Source organism: Odocoileus virginianus, chromosome 17 (assembly GCF_023699985.2).
Source record: "Odocoileus virginianus isolate 20LAN1187 ecotype Illinois chromosome 17, Ovbor_1.2, whole genome shotgun sequence".
Classification (NCBI taxonomy): Eukaryota; Metazoa; Chordata; class Mammalia; order Artiodactyla; family Cervidae; genus Odocoileus; species Odocoileus virginianus.
The window spans coordinates 52,909,970-52,931,707 of record NC_069690.1 but is presented as its reverse complement, the minus strand read 5'-3'; the positions used below and the strand labels follow the sequence as shown (position 1 = coordinate 52,931,707).

Here is a 21,738-nt window from a genome sequence, read left to right as displayed (position 1 = left end):
CGGCCAGCTCAGGCGGAGCCCGCACCCACCCTGAGTACAGTGGGGAGGCCCTGGGTGGCCTGGAGAGGGTGCTTCAGGGCTGAGTGAGCTACCTGGCCAGCAGACAGGGAGGTGTGGCTGAGAACCGGGGACTCCTGCCCAGACACCCCCGCCGCGGGCTGACTGCTGCCCCCCCTCCATCTGCAGGCTCCCGCCTGGCTGCGGGTGTGCCCAACACACCCACCCGCCTGGTGTTCTCCGCCCTCGGACCCACGTCTCTGAAAGTTAGCTGGCAGGAGCCGCAGTGTGAGCGTGCGCTACAGGGCTACAGCGTGGAGTACCAGCTGCTGAACGGCGGTAAGGCCTGGCTGCTGGCGGGCTGACACACAGGGGCTCGGGCTATCAGGAGCCCAGCCGAGCTGCTTGACCACTAATGGGCCCCGCTTCCACCCCCCTGCCTTTCTGAGAGGGTCTTTCTCTTCCGAGTCCCCCACTGTCCCCTTCACTGCTTTCCCTATTCCACTGCGTCCTCATACATCTCCCTGAATCCTCTCTCCCTCATCCTCTCTCTCCGATCAGTTCCCCTGCAAGGTTTTGCTTGGGGACCCAGGGCCTCTCTGCTGGGCTATGAGAAGTGGCACTTCTCTGGGCAGGCATGACCTGGGCCCGTAAACAGCCATCACACACAGATGGGACTTCAGGCTCCACACACCCCTTGTATAGTGCACAACCTGAACCCCCAACCACACCACGCAAGGCCGACCCCACCTGTACCCCAACCACAGCTGATCCTGGCTGGGTGACGACCAGGTCTGGGCTGCAGCCTCGGGGAGGGGCGGGATCAGGCCAGGGGTTAGGAATGAGGAATGAGGCTGCTCTGCTGTCTGCCTCTTGTCCCCCACCCAGGTGAGCTGTATCGCCTCAACATCCCCAACCCCAGCCAGACCTCGGTGGTGGTGGAGGACCTCCTGCCCAACCATTCCTACGTGTTCCGCGTGCGGGCCCAGAGCCAGCAGGGCTGGGGCCCAGAGCGCGAGGGCGTCATCACCATCGAGTCGCAGGTGCATCCGCAGAGCCCGCTCTGCCCCCTGCCCGGTGAGTTGCCGCCCCCACCCCCGCAGGTGCCCCCACCTGGCACTCAGACACCCACCCGACCCCTGACAAGCTTCCTGGCTGCCCCCAGGCTCCGCCTTCACCTTGAGCACGCCCAGCGCCCCCGGCCCGCTGGTGTTCACGGCCCTGAGCCCCGACTCTCTGCAGCTGAGCTGGGAGCGGCCCCGAAGGCCGGACGGCGACATTCTGGGCTACCTGGTGACGTGTGAGGTGGCCCACGGAGGAGGTGCTGCCCGCCCCGGGCTGGGGGGCGGGGGAGGGGAAGGCTGGAGAGGGAGCTGCAGAGACTGAAAGGGATCTTCCCTGCCCAGAGCCAGCCACCACGTTCCTGGTGGACGGCGACAGCCCCGAGAGCCGGCTGACCGTGCCCGGTCTCAGCGAGAACGTGCCCTACAAGTTCAAGGTGCAGGCCAAGACCACCCAAGGCTTCGGGCCGGAGCGCGAGGGGATCATCACCATCGAGTCCCAGGATGGAGGCAGGCTTCCTCGCCCCTTCTCCAGCCCCGCCCCTTCTCCAGCCCCACCCTCTCCTGGCACCATCCTCTAACTACGCACCCCACCCCCCCCCCCGACCCAGGACCCTTCCCCCAGCTGGGCGGCCACTCGGGGCTCTTCCAGCACCCAGTGTCAGGGGAATACAGCAGCATCACCACCCACTCCAGCACCACTGAGCCCTTCCTACTGGGTGAGTTGCATGGTGGGGGCTCCTGGCTCTCCCCGGGGAAACAGAGCTAACCGGAAGCGGGGGGCGTGGTCAGGACTCCGGGGGTGGGTCCTTCAAGCTTCTTCCCCTGCAGATGGACTCACCCTGGGCTCCCAGCACCTGGAAGCAAGTGGCTCCCTCACGCGGCACGTGACACAGGAGTTTGTGAGCCGGACGCTGACCACCAGTGGGACCCTCAGCACCCACGTGGACCAACAGTTCTTCCAGACCTGAGCCCCCCGCCGCACCCCCTCCCCCAGGCGCTGCCTCAGCTACTCCATCCTTGGACCCCTGTTGGCCCAGCGCACCCGCATGCTTATCACAGGGCCGCTGCCTCTGGCTGTGTCCTCTTGGCGGCATGGAGGGGGCAGAGGTCCCGGAAGGCCCCTCTGGCTGCCCCCTTGCCCCAGGCCCGAGCCCCTTTGTAACCAAAGAGCTGGACCCAGCATGACAAGGACCTGGCTTTGTTCTGCACTATAATAAAGCATTTTGCTACCGCTTGGTTCTGCCCTGACCATGTTTCTGGGGCCTGCCCAGAACAGGGAGCGATTCTCACACACCCCTTTTCTGATACCCCAGCACACATCCACCTCCTGAGGCAGGCGGGCATCAGAGTCAGAGATACAAGTTTATTGAGCACCCAGACAGGAGGGGAGGCCCACCGCTTGCCGTCCCGGCGAGGGCCTCATAAACGCAGCACCTTGGCACCATCAGCTGCCTGGGAGAGGTAGAAGGTGGCGGTCCCACGGTACTGCTCCTGTTGGGGGGTGGGGGTAATGAGCTCAGAGGGGCCCTGGGAGCCCATCTCTCCTGCTCCCCACGCCCCACAACTCCAGCACTGCCCACCTGGATGTGCTGCATCACCCGCGGAGCGGCGGAGGCCTCCAGCAGGGTCACCGTGCAGCCCCCGAAGCCACCGCCCGTCATGCGGCTGCCGTAAACCCCGGGCGCGGAGAGCGCGGCCTCCACCAGTTGATCCAGCTCGGGGCAGCTCACCTCGTAGTCATCTCTGCGGAGAGGATATGTGGGGAAGGGGGAGGCCTGGAGCCGGCCCGAGCTGCAACACGTGTGCCTGCGGGTTGCCGGGCACCCAGGGGCCTCACCTAAGTGAGTGATGACTCTCCACCATGAGGCGGCCGAAGGCTCTGTAGTCGCCGCGGCGCAGTGCGGCCGCCGCCTGAGCCGTGCGCTGGATCTCGCCCACCACGTGCCGCGCCCGCCGGAAGGCCTCCATGCTCATCAGGTCCCGGCCAGCTGGGGAGGAAAGGGGCTCAGCAGACCTGCCACCCATGGCCTCTGGGCCCCTGTGGACTCCAGGCCACTGGCCCCAGGGGTGCACGGGGGCATCTCCACTCTGGTTCTGACAAAGCCGTGAGTAGAACCTCGGGTCGGGGAGCAAGGTTTCAGACCTCACCTCCTCGATTACAAAAGGGGGTACCCAGGACGTCCCTGGGGGTCCAGTGGTTAAGACCCCAAGCTTCCACTGGAGGGAGCATGGGTTCAGTCCCTTGTTGGGGAACTAAGATCCCACGTGCAGTGTGGCCAAAAAAGGGGGCATGACCCACCTCATTCGGGGTGTGGGGAGAACTCAGCAGACACATGCAGAGCCCCCAGCGTGCCTGGCACACAGTGGGTACTCAATAAACAGCCGTTTGAGCCCCACACTGAGTGCTTCCATAGCGAATGGGACACTGCTGCCTTCCAGAGGCCAAGACAGAACAGAAAGGAAAGGTTCTGCTGGTGTTTTTGCTGTACTAACAGTGAAACCTCCAAGGGCCAGGAATCCAGAACTGGGGTACAACCCAGGTCTGCCTGGGATACCCCACGGAACCAGCAGGCTGTCCAACTGGCTAATGTTGAAGCGGGCACAGCCAGCCGAGTCACTAAGGGCGGCCCTGAACACCGAGGAGACTTTGAAACGTAATTCCGGGTGCCAGTGAGGTTCCGGAGCCGGGGAAGGATGGAGCTGAGCTCTATTGACAAAAGCAACCGCCTTGGGCAGGGGCCCGGCTGGGAGAGGCGGTGCCAGGAGTCCAGCTGGCGGCTGTTAAACGTCAGAGACCAGGAGGGGCCCATGTGGGGAGGAAGGGGAGGAGGAGGAAGAGGTCAGAGACCCGAGGGGGCTGGGGGCCAGGAAGCACTCAGGGGTAACTGAAGTTTCAAACAGGAGTGACAAGGGTGAGGAAATAACAGACAAGGCGAAGTCAGAGGAGCGGTGCCCAGGAGAAGGATGAGTTCCACCAGGGCCAGGTGAAGGCTCCAGGACCCCAGGTGGGAATGGGGGTTGGACTCCCATCTGAGTCCTCAGTGGGGCGGTGGTGGCCGGAGTTGAGGGGGGACAAAGCCTGGGGCAGGCCCGGGAGGAGGAACAGGGCTCTGACCAAGCAGATCCAGCACTGAGGGGGCGGCGAGGGCAGCCCCCAGGTTTCTGCAGGGAGCCCCCAGGAGAGGTGTCATACCAGGTGGCATGGGAGACCAGCCACCGGGTTCAGAGGATTCAGAAATGAGTAGAGAGGAGAAAGGAGACAGGCGGGCAGGTTCAGAGGACTCAGAAATGAGTAGAGGAGAAAGGGCTTTCCAGGTGGCATGAGTGGTAAAGAACCCGCCTGCCAATGCAAGAGACACAAAGAGACATGGGTTTGATCCCTGGGTCTGGAAGATCCCCTGGAGGAGGAAATGGCAACCCACTCCAGTATTCTTGCCTGGAGAATCCCATGGACAGAGGAGCCTGGCAGGCTACAGTCCATGGGGTCGCAAAGAGTCGGACATGACTGAAGTGACTCAGCACGCACACAGAGAGGAGAAAACGCGGTCGTGAGCATCAGGCACCCTTCCCAGAGGACTGGCATAGGAAGGAGACTCCATCTGAGGATGTTAGAAGACTGGGCATGTTTAAAAGCAGAAGGTGGGGAGGCAGGCAGAGGACAGAAAGGCAGGCAGAGAGGAGCACAGTTCCTGAGGGAGAGAGAGACCTCCAGGGCTGGGGGGTGGGGGGCGAATGGAAGGGCCGAGGAGGAGGGGAGAAACAGCCAAGTGCTCAAGGGTGAAAAGCTCAACCACCGTCACCTGCACAGAGCAGGTGGGGAAGCTCTAAAGATGTTGGTTCACCATGAAGGACAAGATGGTCCCTGAAAAGGGCCCCCCACTGCCAGGGAGGGCAGCTCCTAAGGCCAGCAGCCTGGGCCGGAAGGTAGGAGGACGGGCTGATCTGCCTGGGATCAAGTCTTAGCCTTGTCACTCACTGTATATCCCCATCACAAAAAAGTGAGAGGGACTCCCCTGGTGGTGCAGTGGATAAGACCCCACCTGCCAGTGCCGGGGCCACGGGTTTGATTCCTGGTCTGGGAGCATCCCACAGGCTGTGGAGCAACGGAGCCCGTGCACCAGTTGCTGAGACCAAGCTACAGAGCCCAGGAGCTGCAGCCACTGAAGCACTCGTGCCGAGAACCACGCAGCGAGAAGCCTCAGCACCGCAGCCCAGAGCAGCCCCGGATCGCCGCAACTAGAGAAAGCTCAGGCAAAGCAACAAGGGCCCAGAGCGGTCAAAAGTAATACATAAATAAAAACTGTTTAAAGATGACAGTAATATCTGTCCTACAGAGTTGTGAGAGAATTCAATGAGTTTATGTTTACATGACCTTTAAACTGTTCAACAGACTACCTTCCTGGCCATGTGTATCTGGAAACTTAAAAATATATGTTATCTTTTGACCCTGTGATCCTACTCCAAACAATCTAATCCTGAGAAAATAGGAGAAAAACACAGAGAAAGAATAATGTATAAAAACATCCCTCGCGGTGTTAGATGTGATTATCAGAAACTGGTTAAGTAAATTAAAGGGCACCTATATGCTGAAATGCTACAGTAGCTTTAAAAAGCCATGTTGATGGGGACTTCCCTGGTGGTCCAGTGGCTAAGACTCTGTGCTCACAAAGCAGGGGGCCCGGAACCAATGATTGTTCCCTGGCCAGGGAACTATTAATAGGCCTCACTTGCTGCAACTAAGAGTTCATATGCTGCAACCAAAGATTCCACATGCCAAAACTAAGGCCCCAGGCAGCCAAAAAAAATCCCTTCCAGTGGCAGGGTCTGGGGAAGGGGTGGCAGGCACCATGTTGGACCTCAAAGGTGGCAAGAAGAAGCCCCTGATGCAGCCCAAGAAGCAAGCCAAGGAGATGGGACGAGGAAGATAAGGCATTCAAACACAAACAGGAGGAGGAGCTAAAAGCCAAAGCCGAAAGGCCCCCTGCCCACAGGAGGAATTAAGAAATCTGGCCAAAAAATGTTCCTTGTGCCTGAGGCAATGAAGATTCTTAGTTCCATTCCTGTTTAAACATCTGGACTCCCTCCCATTAACATCTGTTGCCACCTATAGCTACAATGAAGTGTTGTCTTGTCTTGGAACCTATTGTACATTTAAGAGTAAACTTTTGTGGGGGAGAAGAAAAGCCATGTTGATGACCGGCCTTTCATGGTATAGGGAGTGTTCTGAGGGAGTTAAGGGTGATAAAAGGGCAGGTAGCAATACTGTATTTACTCAACTTTGAAAATACAGATGATGAAACCAACACAACAGTGTAAATCAACCATAATTCAATAAAAAAATTTTTAAGTATTTTTTAAAAAGAAAATACAGGTACAGAAAACCACTCAAGGAAATATATCAAAATGCTAACAGTAGGACTTTCCTGGTGGTACAGCGGTTAAGAATCTGCCTGACGATGCAGGGGACACAGGTTCTATCCCTGATCAAGGAAGATTCCACATGCCAGGGAACAACCAAGCCTGTGCGCCACAACTACTGAGCGCATGGGCTGCAACTACTGAAGCCCGTGTGCCTGGAGCCCGTGACCCACAAGAGAAGCCCGCACATCACAACAAAGACCCAGTGCAGCCAAAAAAAAAAAAAAAAAAAGCTTAGTGGCTATCTCTGGGTAGCAATCTTATAGCTTGTTATTTTCTTCTTTGTCCTTTTCTGTATTTTCCACAGTGCATATTTAATTCTTAGATTATAAAAAACAATATCGAGATATCAAGCAGTCCTATGTTAGCCATGTCAGGAGTGGGCAGACCTTGGCAGAGATTCCGAGAGGCGAGAGGCAGTACATCTGGGCCCCGCCCCGCCCCACTCAGCCGCCCCCTCGGGGTGCCGAGCAGTCTCCAGGACAGAGCGCACCGGCCAGCCGTCACCCTCCACTCACCCTCTAGCTCCTCCAGCTGCACGTCCCGAAGGCTCTCCTTGCCCAGCGCCCGGGCCACCTCTTCACACTGGCGCCGCCGCAGGGGATACTCGCTGGAGCCCAGTGAGTGGCGGACGTTGGAGTTGGTGATGAGCACGGCCAGCTTGGGGTCCGACAGCGGCACCAGGCTTGTCTCCAGGGACCTGGGGTGGAGATGGAGCAGGGGGAGATGACAAGGCCAGGTGTCTGCTTGCCGCGCAAGCTCCATCCAGGAGCTCCTATGAGGTGGGAGGTCCAAGGGGAGCCCCTGACCTGCAGTCAATGAGCAGCGCATGGTCTCTCTGCCCCAGCAGTGCGATGAACTGGTCCATGATGCCACAGGGCACCCCTGCGAAGGTGTGCTCGGCTCGCTGACACACCTGGGCCCGGGCAGCTATTGTCCCCGAGTCTGCAGCACAGGGCGAGGTGGGGCCCAGGAGGGGGCATGAGGGGTCGGCAGGTGGGAGCAGCAGTAGCTCCAGTGACGTTCCAGGGAGATCCCCCCTCACCCTGCCAAGGCCACGGTTGGGGTAGGAAGCTCTGATCACAGGACCTCGGGGGAAACAGGGCTGGGTGGGGGCTGGGAGGTACCTGGGCAGAGCTGCTGTAGGAAGGTATACGTGGCCACTTCCAGGGACGCCGAGCTGGACAGCCCACCCCCCAGGGGCACGGAGCTGACCACCACTGCGCTGAAGCCAGGGAGGGGGGCAGCTGCAGGGGAAAGAGTGGATGACAGTTAAGACAGGCCACCGCGGAGGATGAACACAAGAAGGGTATGCGGCGTTCTGATGCAAAGGGAGGCAACTGCCTGGCAGCTGCTGCTGGGGGAATGTGTCTCAACTGTGAGAGGTCACCAACTGCTGGATCAAGGGGTCCGCTGCCCTCCACCCTCCCACCCTGAGGGTCCTGAGACACAGTCTCCCAGTTCTCCAGAGTCAGGGCTCTAGAGACCAGCACATTGGGGTTTGAATCCTGGCTCCTCCAATCGTTGGACGGGCAACCCAGGGCTAGTTCTGGAACCCCTGGGGGCATCAGTCTCCTCCCCTGCCCAATGGGGAATCTCCACTCTGCACGCCTACCCCACAGTGGATCAGATGAGCTAACAGGCTTTGTGGCCCAGGAAGGAATCTGGCCCAGCCCCGGGTCCCACACCTGGGTAGTGCTGAATCACTCCCTTGACGTAGTTGGCCCAGTGCGGGGCCCCAGGTTCCAGGGGCCGCTGGCTTGTGGGCAGGGGAAACTGCAGCCGCCGGGGTTCGTCAGCGTCCTCAGAGGTAGTGAGGAGGGAGACAAGCCCGTCCTCGCGGGGGCTGCCCGCCAGCACCGTCACAAGCTCCAGAGCCTGGCAGGAGAAACACAAGTATGCAAAACTCCCAGTATCAGGGGCCCTGGGGCAGACAGGGAGCTGACCTCCAGGCTCCAGGTGAAGGGAACGGGGAGTGTCCCGGGGAAGAGTCTGATGGCTCATCAGGCCTTGGGGGGCTTGAGTCCTGCCCCAGGGGAAGGGTCAGTGCTTTCGGAGTGCAGACCTGAACTCTGCCCTAAGCGTGGGCTCCTGGCTGTGACGCAAGGGGGAGAGAGAGTTCAACAGGGAAAACAACAGAAGAGCTCCTTTTGGCGCTTCCCCATTTGGAGGCAACCTCAGAGGCACTGTACTCACTCAACCTGCCAGGCTGCACAGAGAATGGACACGGCCCCAGGCTAAGGCAGTCCAATCGCCGCTGTGTGACCTTGCGCAGATCAGTAGCCCTCTCTGAGCCTCCTCTGAGAATTGAACGGGCTGGACCAGGAAGCTTAGGGCTTTACTTCGCCTGCATCTACCCCTGCGCCCCCGCTTCCGCATTCCCTCACACCGCGAGGAGGCTCCCAGGGAGATGGCGAGGATCAGCGGTCCACAGCCGACTTCCTCGAGGATTCCCGCCTTCCTGCCTGCCGACGTGGGAAATGCCCCGTCCGAGGGCCTCTCTACGTGCTCGGGCCCCACACGCGGCGAGAGTGAAACTTCGGAGCGGCCCGCGCGACGGTGCACGCGGGGCGCGGGCGCCTCCCGCCCAGCCCCTCACCATGGGCAGCACCAGGCCCCGGTTGTAGTCCGTGTGTTCCCCGATGAGGTTGACGCGGCCCGGGGCCGACACGGCTAGCTCGGGCTCGGCCCCGAACTCCTCCAGGAAGGCTCTCCGGGCCTTGGCCAGCAGCTCCCCGACCTGGGGCTGCTCCGAAGCGGCCATGACGCTCTCCCGGCAGCTCCGCCGGGCGCAGTCCGGTAGGCGCGGGATGCTGGGGCGGGGCCGCACGGCGTCGGCCCACAGTAGCTGCTCGCACCGCCCCAAACCGGGCCGCGCCGGCCCGGCCCCGCCCCGCCCGCCGCGCCGGTCCAATCCAACGGGCGCGGGCGAGGGGGCGGGCTGGCGGCGGGCTTCGGGAAGGATCGCTGGGAGCCCACGCGGCGGGGGTTGGCCGGACCGGGAGATCTGAACTGCCCTTCCTTGGCCTCTGTGTCACACCCATCCACCCTGCCGTCTACCTCGGCCAGAGCTACAGAGCTGGCCTCCAGCACACCCGGGTCTCCCAAAGGGCTCTCCCAGGTCCTAAAGTCCTGCGGAGGTCACCAACCCCTGATCAGGAATCTCTAAGAGGGTGGCCAGACAATCAGTATAGAGATAAGGACAGCCCGAGTTTGGTGGAGCCACTTTCTGTAGGCTCCTTTCCTAGAGTGCACCCGCTGTCCCAGCTCCTAGCAGTGGGGCAGTAAGGAGGGTGGTAGTGGGCAGTGATGGGCCCAGCTGTCAAGGCAGGTGCTTCCTCAGTCAGGAACCTTGGTTCCAAAATCTGGTGTTCTGAATGTGACATCTCCTCTCTCACCAACCTGCATCCTAAACCTTCAAGCTTCTCCACATTTGGCCACTCCATAGGAAACCTTGGAAGGGAGAGGCTGAAATATAAGCAGACTGTTTAAAATTAGGGAGGGGAGTTTTGTGGAGGGCTGTGGCCCCGGCTGTAGCTGGGGATCTGCTCACAAGTTGCCCCAAGAGTATTCAAAAGTTAGCTCTGAAAACTCCTAGAAGTAAACATAAGGGTAAACCTTTGGGACATTGGCTTAGTCAGTGGTTGTTTAGATATGACTCCAGACCACAAGCAACAAAAGAAAAATAGGCAAACTGTACTTCATCAAAGTAAAAGACTTTTGCACATCCAAGGACCCCATCAAAAAAGTGAAAAGACAACACACAGAATGGAAAAAATAGCTGCAAATCATATATTTAAAGGACTTGTATCAGAATGTATAAAAGGGACTTCCCTGGTGGTCCAGTGGTTAAGAATCCGCCTTGTATGAACCCACATAAAAAGTAAAAGTGAAGTCGCTCAGTCTTGGACTCTCTTGCAACCCGTGGACTGTAGCCTACCAGGCTTCTACATCCATGGGATTTTCCAGGCAAGAGTACTGGAGTGGGGTGCCATTTCCTTCTCCAATGAACCCACATGAAAGGGGGAAAAGAAGCTCTTGTGCTCCAGTTGAAACAGTTTACCTCATATTGGGACTTAAAACCCATGTACTGGGTCTCAACCCTGGAGAAGGAGATGGCAACCCACTCCAGTATTCTTGCCTGGAGAATCCCATGGACAGAGAAGCCTGGTGGGCTACAGTCCATGGGGTCACAAAGAGTCAAGACATGAGTGAATCGACTTAGTGCTGGGACTCAAACCCAGTCAAAACCCCACCTGGGACTTAACCCACGTAGCTGCAGCTTGAACACGGCCAAAACCCAGAGTCTTCCAACTGAGATCACAGACCTGGTTTCATGACCTAATGAAGCTTAGGTTCTTGATCTCTCATCGCACAAACAATTCAGTGAGAGACAAAGGAATAAATAAGAAGTGGATTTATTCAGATCGGAGAGAAACACACTTAACAGAGAGTATGGGCCATTAGAGAAGTCAAGTGCGGTGGCCTTGAAAAGTGGCATGGTTAGTGTTTATGGACTGGATAATTTCATAGGCTGAGTGGGAGATTATTTCAACCATTTGGGGGAAGGGATAGAGATTTCCAGGAATTGGGCCAGTTTTTGGTGAACCGTCCTGGAGCCTCTGGGTGTGTCATTTCGCATGCTGATTGAGAATCAAGGTCTAGAGGAAATTGACTTGTCTGCCATCTTGGATCCATTTGATTCTAATCAGTTTATGTTATCGGTATGTGTCCTCTGGTAGCGCGATCGCTCTGGAGCTTGCTCAGCACAGCGAAAGATCCCACATGATGCAACAGAATTCCCACGGGCCAAAACTAAGACTCCATACAACCAAATAAAAATATATAAATAAAAAATGAAGATGAAATTTTAAAAAATGAAGTGCTGAGTCTTTAAAAAAAATCTTACAATAGGAAAAAAGACAACCTTAAAACGAGGGGGGAAGATTACTGATAAGTCCTGGGGATCAATAAAGAAAAGTTTTTAAAGCTATAAAAAATCGGCAGAAGATTTGAACATTTTTCCAAAGAAGACATGAAAAGATGTTCAACATCATTAGTCATTTAGAGAAGGCAAATCAAAGCCACAATGATATACTACTCCACATTCATTACAATGGCTAAAAACTTTTTTTAAAGACAGAAAATAACAAGTGTTGGTGAGGATGTGGTGAAATCAAAACCCGCATACACTGCTGATGGGAATGTAAAACTATTAAGCAGCGCCATAAAATGCTAATCGTAGAGTTATCGTATGACCAAGCAACTTTATTCCTCAATATACACTAAAGAGAATTGAAAACAAAAACATGTGTCCCCACAAAAACTTGTATACTAATGTTCACAGCAGCACTAGTCACATTAGCCAAAAAGTGGAAGTGATCTGAAAACGATAAATGGATAAACAAAAGGTGTCTTATTTTTTGTTATTTATTTTTGGCAGTGCTTCGTTGCCCCGAACAGGCTTCCTCTAGCTGCCGCGAGGGCCACTCTTCAGTTGCGGCGCGTGGGCGCCTCCTAGCGGCGGCTTCTCCTGCTACTGCGCACAGGCTCTAGGGCGCGTGGGCCCAGCAGCTGCCGCTCGAGGGCTCGAGTTCAGGCTCGGTAGTGGTAGCACACGGGCTTAGTTGCTCTGTGGGATGTAGGATCTTCCTGGACCAGGGATCAAACCTGTGTCCCCTGCACTGGCAGGCAGATTCTTATCCACTGCCCCGTCAGGGAAGTCCCAGTGGAATATTATTTAGCTATGAAAAGAATGAAGTTCTGGTACCTGCTGCAGCATGGATGAGCCTTGAAAACATAGTAAATGAAGGACGCCAGTTACAAAAGACTACAAATTGTATATCAATCAAAAATGTCCAGAATAGGCAAATCTAAAGAGACAGAAAGTAGATCACCGGTTGCTTGAGGCTGAGAGAAGTGGGAGAATAAGAGGTGATAAGTAAGAATACCAACTTCTCTTTGTAATGACGAAAATATTATAAAATTTACAGTGGTAATGGCTGCCATATCTGTGAATACACTAAAACCACTTTAAGTGGGTAACTTGTATGGTAGGTGCATTTTTATTTTTACTTTTTTAACTTATTTGGTTACTCTGGGTCTTAGTTGCGACATGTAGGACCTTCAATCTTCGTTGCAGTCTGCGGGATCTAGTTCTCTGAACAGGAATTGGACCTGAGCCCTCTGCATTGGGAGCTTGGAATCTTAGCCACTGGACAACCAGGGAAGTCCTTATGCATTGTATCTTAATAAATTGTTTTAAAAAACCAAGAATAAAAGCAATTCCAAATTTCATCTGATGGCCTGCTCCTTTCGAGCACTCCTCAGCTTTCCTGGTGGCTCAGACGGTAAAAGAATCTGCCTGCAATGCAGGAGACCTGGGTTCGATCCCTGGGTTGGGAAGGTCCCCTGGAGGAGGGAACGGCTACCCACTCCAGTATTCTTGCCTGGAGAATCCCATGGACAGAGGAGCCTGGCAGGCTCTAGTTCATGGAGTCACGAGTCCGACATGACTGAGCGACTTTCGCTCACTCACTCACAGTAAAGCACAGGCATTTCTTGGCATAGGTAAAACAAATAAAAAACAATGAGTGGTTCTTGGGGCTGGTTGAAATGGAAGTAAACTCAAACCTGGCCTCCCTACAAGGCAAAGATGCATCCTTGTAGGGAGTAAGGACCCCTTGTAGGAGCAAGGATCCCTTTCTCTTCGAATCATTTACCCACCTCAACTCTGATGGCCAACCACTCTGAGCCCAAATCTCTGCCCTTACTAGTGTGATATCTGAGTCAGATGACTTATCCTCTCTGAGCCTCAGTTTCTCATCCATCTAGTGAGGCTGGTGTTTCCTTCCTGACAGACTGTTTCAGGAGGAAGTGAATGAGATCATCTTCACAGAGTGCCCAGCGCAGCCTCTGGCACTTGGTAAGCACAGAATAAATATTTGCTATTATTATCAGTCATCCATTAATACATTGTTGGACTCTCTTGCAAGCAATGGGCCAGATAAGAGCCTCTGGCTCTCACTGTCGGATAGGGGATAATCTCAATCTAACCCTCATCCCTCACTGAGATAAATGTCCCGACAGAGGAGGAAAGAGCTTTCTAAGAGAGAGGAGGAATTCTGACCACTAAGCAGCTCACACCATTATTTTTTTTTAATTTCCATTGTTTTATTTTGATTGAAAAGATGTCCTTTTCACCCATCTTCATCTTTTGTATAGTTTCAGTCATTCCTGGAAAACCTTAATTTGACCCAAAGGCGAGTTCTCCTGTTGGCTCACACTGGACTCTGAAATACTGATTTCATCTACAAGAACTGTTTACTATCAGTGTTTGAATGCTGTCTAGCATGTTACATAAAATTTGTTCAGAAGGAAGACTGCCTCTGACCTTTGACTCTCCCTCCCATTTCCTGGCCAAATGTCACAAGATTGGGGGGGAAGGTGGCACCTTAAAGGGGACACGTCTACCCAAAGTCTGTGCTCTGCTTGTCCATATGCTCAATTCTGAGTCCTTGGGGCCTCGCTGGTCTTTCCTCATGCAGTGAATGTCTCTGTGCTTCATGCAGCTCCGGCATCTCCACTGCAATTATAGACAAGACTGGTTTCCTTAAGTTGTGGCTGTGGGATCTAGTTCCCTAACAGGCTCAAACCCAGGCCGCCTGCGTTGGGAGTGCAGGGTCTTAGCCACTGGACCACCAGGAAGTCCCAAGACTGGTTTCCTGGCGGGGCTTGGGTCCACATCTCCCAAGATAGTCTCTGAAAATACTTGCTCTCAGCAGATGGCGCTCCCTCACACGGATTCTGGGAGGCTTATTTGTTGTTGTTCCCAGAGGGTTAACCTGTCTTCTGATTTGGGCCCCCTTTGCCCTTCTATTTCACAATGATGACAACTTCTATAGTACTGCTAATACTGATAGCAAGCTTGTGGTGGGCCCTGGTATCAGGACTGAGATGCAGCCTCTAGGGCTGCACTGGCTGCTCAGTGCCTGTTCTGAATGGTCAGTGCCCCAGACTTCTGTTGTCAAATCTTTTAAAAGGCACCAGACTTTGCACAGATTGTTTTATTAAATCCTTACAAGCCTATGCGGTAGGCACTGGCTTTATCTCCATTTTATGGTTGAGGGAAAGAAGCCCAAATGGATCAAGGAACTATCTAAGTGGGACAGCTGGGCCTTGAACCTGGGCCTGTCTGACCCTGAGATTGTTCTCTCAGCAACCACCCTGTCCCCGGGAGCACTCTGACCTGCTGTGACATCTGCTAACTGAAGATCCCAAACTTAGCCTCTTGGTAAGGAACAGGAGAGGTAGCAGCTCTCCTGGACCCCTGAAGCCCCCATTCCCAATTTGGAAGTCAACCAGTAAGCAGAGCTCTTGGGAACCTGACTGACTGCCACCTGGGCTGGGAGCAAATCCAACCAGCTGTGCTGTGGGGCTGCCAGGGCCATTGGGTTGGCCAGCACCTGGAGTCTCTGCTGTGTGCCAGGCGTGACTCGAGGCCCTGCCTCTGGAGCGCCAGGAGCTTCTCGTCCATCCCTGGCCCCAGGGCCAGTTGCAGGCCCCATCTTTACTTGGTGAACCCCACTGTGTCCCTGAAGTTCCTGCCCTCTGATGACTACCCGGCTGATGGCCAGGCAGGGGATGCAGCTGCAGCTGACGCTCCCTGTATCTCGCCCTAGGCACTGCAGCGGGACTAGTGCCCAGGCCACCGTGGGTGGGCAGGAGAACTGAGACTGGCCGTAGATGGGGCACTGAGCGGGGAGAGGCCCCCGGGCTCAGCCAGACTCTCAGGTTGCATGAAGGCTGGGCCTTGGACCCAACCCCATCCTGTCCCCTCTCCTGGTGCTCTTGGCTCAGCGCTAAGGCAGTGAAGACTTTATGGGAATGGTCCTGGGGCCCAGTGTGTCCAAAAGAGGGGGAGTAGGGGGTAGAGGTTAACAGAGCCCGGGCACCACCTCCCTGGGGGCGTGTGCAGTCCCTCCCACACCTCTCAGCAAAGGCTGCCAGCCCCAAGCTTGCAGCCCAGCATCCCCTCTTGTCACTGGGACTGGTGGCTGGGAGACGGCCCCCTCCCTTTCAGGCAACTCTGCCTCCACTGTCCCAGACTGCAATTTCCTAAACGGGGGTTGCCAGCTGTCGGAGAGGACCCCAGACCCTGACTGCCCAACCACGCCCCTCTGCACATCACTGTGGCCTTACAGCTCCCCCAGGAGTCACAGCCTCACTGAAGCGCTGCCTCCACTCCATCTTGCTGATAGCAGAGGCGACTGCACCACCTCTTCCCCTCTTCCACAGGAAGGGCATTGGGGTAGGTGGGGTGGGGGTGGACGGTCCTCTGCTCAGGGCAGAAGCTGAGACGTGCCGCTCCGGAGCATGTGTGATGGTCCTCACCCTGCTGGACACTACACGCAGTGCTCAGGTGGGGACACCTCACATGGAAGTCCCACGACTCTGCCTGCAACAACAATAGGTGTCAAGGCGGGATCCGTCACTGCCTGGGACAGCTGGACAGTCAGCCTGACCACAGGGAGCAGGCACCGCTCCCCCCACCCCAGGAGGGACAACAGCCTCTGGCCCCTCTTTGGAGCTCAGCTTCTGTGCATAAGCTTGAAGCTGTTCCAGCTGCCCCCACCCGCCTTGGCCCAAAGCCTCACTCAGTCCCTAGACCTGTGGCGAAAAAGGAGTCCAGAGGCCAGCCACCTGGCCAAGGACATGAGCCCTCAAGGAGTGCTGCAAGATTTGGGTTGGAAACCCGAGCTAAGGTCTGTTCTTCCTTCCTCCAGCCTCGCCGAGGCAGGCAGGTGGAAGGTGGGTTACTTGTGGGAGTTGCTGGCCAGGAGCCAGGCCCAGCTGGAATGGACAGTCTGGGCCACTGACATCCCTAAGGAATGCTGAGGCAGGCAGGACCACCAATGGGGTGAGGAAGAGGCTGGGGAGTGCACAGAGCACTCAGCTCGGCTGTGTTCTATCAGGGCCTGGGGTGGGGCTTCTTTGCAACCTCATGGACTGTAGCCTGTCAAGCTCTTTTGTTCATGGAATTCTCCAGGCAAGAATACTGACTGGTGTGGGGGGCCATTTCCTTCTCCAGGGGATCATCCTGATCCAGGGGTGGAACCCACTCCTGCATTGGCAAGTAAAATTCTTCACCACTGGCACCACCTGGGAAGTCCGATTAACTACCATGAGGTGACCTAAGTCAAGGGATGGGGAGGACTGCGCCCACGAAAGGTGCTCAAGGCTCTGTGCCTCATGGACCACACCACTCGCAGTGACACAACGGCCACAGAGAGCGTGCAAAAACTTACCCTTCTCCATGAGGTTGGCCGTAAGCCTGAGGCAGATTGCTGACCTGCTGTTGTTCCCGTTCCCGTGTACAGGCTGGCCATTGCCTGTAGAAACTTCAGGGCAAGCCCAGTTTCCTGCTGATCCAATGACAGCTGACAGGGCCCACTCTACCCTCAGCTGCCCTACTTGAAGGTGATCCAGAAGGGGCCTGCTCTCCAATTGAAGCACAGGTCCCAGCATCAACACCCAACACCAGGCAAGAAGCAGTGCTTGCAAGGGGCCAGACGGGGGAGTCCCATACCACTATTGGGGAGAGCTGAATATTTCCCCAGAGAAAATTTTGTGAAAAAACTCATCCAAATGAAGACCATAAAGATAAGAAAGTCTAAACTTTAAAAACTTTATTTTTGCTTTTTTCATACTACCTAAACCCAGGGATATAACATATGGGAAGTTTCCTAACCAGAAAGTACTTTTTTTGCCTTCTGGGTTAAAAATAAACTCTGGAAGCGCAAGCTCTACTATTTACACAGCAGATTCCAAGTTGCCCAATAAAATTCAACCTCAGGATGCAGACTTCAGGCAAGTTCAAGCGTCAGCCACTTGAGTGGTACTCAAGGAGACTCGCCACCACTGGCCAGGGTTCCCACCACACATTCCACTGGCTAGGATTTCAACATCCTTCAGGAACGCAGTGAATCAACTGTCCGAGAACTCCTTATGATGGACCTTCTAGGAAACCAGTTTATTTTTATTAACAGATTCCACTTTTGGCATCTCAAAAAAACCTATCAATTCTCAACCCTTTTAACTCGATGCTTTCCAATGGAACCCCTTAACCCTTAATATTTGAAACTAGTCCAAACTTAAATCCCACTGAACTGTATCAGAGTGCAAGTATCTTTTTATAGCCACTGACTTCAAATTATACAGAATGCTTTTGTCTGACTTGGTGGTTCTTGTGTCCATATTAACACTTAACTGGTAGCCATCACTGGCTAGGAACACTAGTTTCACACTGAACAGGCAGCTTGGACTTAAAATGAGTTCTACACCTGTGGGCACTTGCTATAAAATAACTTGCTGTATAAAGAAATCTACACTGGGAGGGGACATATGTACACCTACAGCTATGGCTGATTCATGCTGATGTTAAAAAACAAAGTTTCGTAACACACTTAGCCTTCAGTTAAAAAATTAAGAAAACATCTATAAACGTTCTTCACAAATAGGTTCAGGAACAAACCCCAAATTTGAGTTCTAGAATTAAATTTTCTTTCCTTGACAGATATGGGGGAGGCAGGGAAGCCTTTTAGCGGTAGGTCCACACTGCAAATATCTTGTCATAGCATTTTTATAAAGCCTCTAAAGGGCTGTTTACACGCTTTGTAGAATTCTTCTTGCAAATACTGCTTTTGTCTATCAAGCAAAACTTGAAATAAGCTAAACTTAAAAGAACCTAGACAATGACTATTAAAGCTCTGCATTCAATTTAGGTTTTTGACACTTAGTTGAATAAACAAGTTTATTTGTAAATTTAGTCAACATACATAATTGGCCTAAAAACTTCAATAGAAGGATAAATTTTAAAACCACTTGGAAAGCCGTCTCTATGAAGTGATTTTCCCAGAACCGATGCCACATGAACACCATTTTAACTGGCAGAGGTTCCATAAGCTGAAGCTGTGTCCCTCCCCCACAGCAAGTTTACCCTAACAATTATAATACAAACCCCACAAGGAAAAAAAGTTCGGTATTGTTTCCTCTTGGTAGAGAAAAGTTCAACCTAGTTATGAGACCAATCACAACACAAAGAAAAGCTGCACTAACTACTGTATTAGTAACAGACAATGCTGGTGTGAATAACTTGTATTATAGTCTAGAGCCCTTATAAATAAATCCCCCTCCCCGTTAGTGTTTGCATTATCAGCTAGAGGGTTAGTTTAACATGTGGTAGAATGAGGACTTATGCAAGGTATAACGCGCCAAGCATTTTGCTACGTAAACAAGTGCAGTCTACTCAGGAGAAAACCAATCGAACTCTAAATTACACACACCTTAAAGACAACACTCCCCACCACATGTCAATGTAAAACATTTAATTTAAAAATGTTGACACTACAATATATAAAATAGCTATTATAAATGCACATAGTGTATTCTATAGCTGCCAGGTTTACTTTTTTTTTAAGGAAACTGTAAGTTACACTGTGGTTAAGACTTGTATCTTCACCCTTGAAAAAGCCCACATTCTATCACAGTGATGTATGGTCAGACTTAACAGCCCCAATTGTTAAACACTTGGATCAAGTCATAACCAGTTTTATTGCAAAAGGACCCTGTACACATTTATCAATTCTAGTACCTTAATAGCTACCCAACAAGTCATTAACATACAGAAACATGCATCATGAGAAGCAAGAAATATCACCCATCCCTTCTGCATATTAGCAACTTGTCACTCCTGAGCAACAGTGCTCACATCACTGAGGTCTGTGAACAGTCACTTTTCGCATTCATCCTGAGTGAAAGATGGAATGACTTAAGTACAAATGCAACATATTATAAACAATTTCTTACAAAAAAAGTCACAAATTAAACCGAAGTATTTTACAGAATTTACTACAAAACACCATAAAAACTGCCTTCACTTAAGCTCTCTCTCCCCGTATCCGGCGAGCCAATTGGATGTCTTTGGGCATGATGGTGACTCTCTTAGCGTGGATGGCACACAGATTAGTATCTTCAAACAAACCCACCAGGTACGCTTCGCTAGCCTCCTGTGGAGGATAAGAGCCACACTATTAGACTCTCTCCGAGGAGGGGGCCGTGCACCAGCCCTCCGTCCGGCCGCACACAGCCCCCGCCAGCTTACCTGCAGCGCGCCGATGGCGGCACTCTGGAACCTCAAGTCGGTTTTGAAATCCTGGGCGATCTCCCTCACCAACCTCTGGAAAGGCAGTTTCCGGATCAGAAGCTCGGTGGATTTCTGGTAACGACGGATTTCTCGAAGCGCAACAGTCCCGGGCCTGGAGGGAGCAGAAGAGCGCAAACGAACACCGGTTACTATAGCGTCCCACGAGCCGCGGGAACCTTCCCGCCCGCAGCGCCGCCGAGTCATCGTCTCCCTGTCACGCTGCCTACCTGTAGCGATGAGGTTTTTTCACCCCGCCGGTAGAGGGGGCGCTTTTCCTGGCCGCTTTGGTGGCCAGCTGCTTGCGGGGCGCTTTCCCACCCGTTGACTTACGAGCAGTCTGCTTGGTTCGGGCCATTTTCTTTTACCTGTAGAAGACACCCGTGACTCCGGGGCCGAAGCACGCTCGCCTCCCGGTGTGCGGCAGCCCGGGCGACCGGAGCCCCGACCCTCCCGCCTCCTCGCGCCCCAAGGCGGACGGCAGATGGCCGAGGGCCGCCACCTCCTCCCCCTCCCCTAATGACTCAGGCTGTGAGTAGCAGCAGCCTCCTCCGGGAGGGGGGGCGCGGGGAGGAGTCACTTCCCCTACTCGACGGGCGGAGGCCCGGCTGCCCGGAACCCAGCGTCGGGACCTCTGATTCACCAGCGGGAAAAAGGCGGAGACACGGTTCCGGAACGAAACCCCAAGGGAAAAATACCCGCCCCCACAGCCGGCGCCAAGAGCCGGGGTAGCCCGCACCAGCCGGCACTTGGCTCTCAACGGCCGCGAACCGCGATATAAACGGCTGGCAGGGCCTCAAGTCACGGGTAAAACCAAAGAACACTTACCTAATGCAGAAGTTATAGGCCGCTTCTCCGACCACCGCGCAGCCGCTGCTGCCCAAAGAGCCGCAGGAGCTGAGACAGGAGAAGCGCCCCTTCCAACGAACCACCAAACTGCTCTGCGCTCGAAGCCCCCCCTATGCCTCCGTTTTTATACCCACGCTTCACGCTGCGTCTCTGCGTCATAGGACCCTAATTTGCATACACCAATGACTTTTTCTATTGGCTGACGCTTTCGCCGACGCGCTGACATCCCCGACACAAAGGCCGTGCTTCGGCCCCATTCCCTGATTGGCGGACATCTAGAACACTGATTGGCTGTTAAAGTGGCCTAACGATTGGATGAATGCAAAGAGGAATGGACGAATCAGAGTTTAGCACTAAGCCGCTCTTCTGATTGGGTAAAATGGAGCTATGTTTGGATCCTTCCCTAGGTTCCAAAGCTCTACAATAGAAAGTCAATGCAAATGAATTGCACTGGTCCTTATCAGGACTGGTTCTTAATCAGGACAGTCGGGAGGGCAAGGGGCCTAACGTTATTTGCATCAAGCTAATACAATGAAGGAGAGGGTATTTTAATGAAAATTTTGTAAATATTTTCCAATGTAAAATAAAATGCATTCCTTGTGATTATTTACTTTTCATGAACATTTTGATAGCTGGTAGTGTAAACGAAAATTAGAATTCAGTAAAATCATGTTATCGAGTATTTTATCTATCAGGCATATACGTTTGAACCAAAATGCAGTTCTTTTGTTTGGTGGGGTGGGGAGAGGTAAATAACAAATACAAAGAAACAAATGTCAATAAATTATTTTATTTATAAGGACTGTTTTGTATGTCCTTAGACCATCACAACACACTGTGATTTCAATATGCTTACAGTTAAACAAGGAGTAACTTACTAGACAACATATTTTTTTTAATTATGTAATTCAACTGAACGAAATCACTACAGCCAGAATGGGAATAGTCAATTCTAAACCAGTATTTGGAAGTCCCTAAAGAATAAACAAAAGTCATCTAAGTTAAATATGGTCCTTTGTATTTAATGGTCTATCCTGGAATATATTACTTCTGAAGAAACATAAAAATGGTAATCCCTACCTTTGCCTACATGTCTTGAGTGGATTTTAATACTTAGTTCTTCAGATGATTCACTTACATAAAATATCAAAGCAGGCTTAAGGTTAAGGCCAGCCAAACAAAGTTCAGAAAATTGAAACAAAGCCTTGG

The 21,738-nt window shown here is 53.4% G+C and overlaps 3 protein-coding genes across 6 annotated transcripts in view; 1 reads left to right on the top strand and 2 right to left on the bottom strand.

Annotated features, from left to right (window-relative positions):
- Positions 1 to 2,293, top strand: part of ITGB4 (integrin subunit beta 4) — a 31,965-nt gene extending 29,672 nt beyond the window's left edge. For all 4 annotated transcript variants that reach the window (XM_070479946.1, XM_070479948.1, XM_070479947.1 and 1 more), the window contains 6 exons: positions 187 to 336; positions 886 to 1,074; positions 1,163 to 1,318; positions 1,404 to 1,568; positions 1,670 to 1,777; positions 1,890 to 2,293. In XM_070479946.1, the coding sequence (XP_070336047.1) occupies positions 187 to 336; positions 886 to 1,074; positions 1,163 to 1,318; positions 1,404 to 1,568; positions 1,670 to 1,777; positions 1,890 to 2,029 (908 nt within the window). In that variant the 3' untranslated portion in view covers positions 2,030 to 2,293. The remainder of the gene's footprint in view (positions 1 to 186; positions 337 to 885; positions 1,075 to 1,162; positions 1,319 to 1,403; positions 1,569 to 1,669; positions 1,778 to 1,889) is intronic.
- Positions 2,294 to 2,410: 117 nt separating this feature from the next.
- Positions 2,411 to 9,321, bottom strand: GALK1 (galactokinase 1). The gene is made up of 8 exons (XM_020885810.2): positions 9,079 to 9,321; positions 8,168 to 8,357; positions 7,607 to 7,726; positions 7,289 to 7,424; positions 6,998 to 7,179; positions 2,899 to 3,049; positions 2,642 to 2,804; positions 2,411 to 2,552 (listed from the first exon to the last, which is right to left on the bottom strand). The coding sequence occupies exons 1-8, from the start codon at positions 9,241 to 9,243 to the stop codon at positions 2,481 to 2,483; spliced, it is 1,179 nt and encodes a 392-aa protein (XP_020741469.2). The 5' UTR covers positions 9,244 to 9,321; the 3' UTR covers positions 2,411 to 2,480.
- Positions 9,322 to 19,072: 9,751 nt separating this feature from the next.
- On the bottom strand, positions 19,073 to 20,643 carry H3-3B (H3.3 histone B). The gene is made up of 4 exons (XM_020915605.2): positions 20,509 to 20,643; positions 19,911 to 20,048; positions 19,642 to 19,795; positions 19,073 to 19,546 (listed from the first exon to the last, which is right to left on the bottom strand). Exons 2-4 carry the CDS (start codon positions 20,036 to 20,038, stop codon positions 19,418 to 19,420), a joined length of 411 nt encoding a protein of 136 aa, XP_020771264.1. The 5' UTR covers positions 20,039 to 20,048; positions 20,509 to 20,643; the 3' UTR covers positions 19,073 to 19,417.
- Between the last annotated feature and the right edge of the window lie 1,095 nt (positions 20,644 to 21,738).

Bases quoted from the DNA above. Each gene is read 5' to 3' on its own strand.
- H3-3B (XM_020915605.2), bottom strand. From the start codon at position 20,038: ATGGCCCGAACCAAGCAGACTGCTCGTAAGTCAACGGGTGGGAAAGCG. The intron at 19,796-19,910 runs GTAGGCAGCGTG...TGCTCCCTCCAG, and splicing joins AAAAAACCTCATCGCTACAG to GCCCGGGACTGTTGCGCTTC. The intron at 19,547-19,641 runs GTAAGCTGGCGG...TATCCTCCACAG, and splicing joins CCGCCATCGGCGCGCTGCAG to GAGGCTAGCGAAGCGTACCT.
- GALK1 (XM_020885810.2), bottom strand. From the start codon at position 9,243: ATGGCCGCTTCGGAGCAGCCCCAGGTCGGGGAGCTGCTGGCCAAGGCC. The intron at 7,180-7,288 runs GTCAGGGGCTCC...TCTCCACCCCAG, and splicing joins GCGCTGCTCATTGACTGCAG to GTCCCTGGAGACAAGCCTGG. The intron at 2,553-2,641 runs GTGGGCAGTGCT...ACCCCCCAACAG, and splicing joins GGGTGATGCAGCACATCCAG to GAGCAGTACCGTGGGACCGC.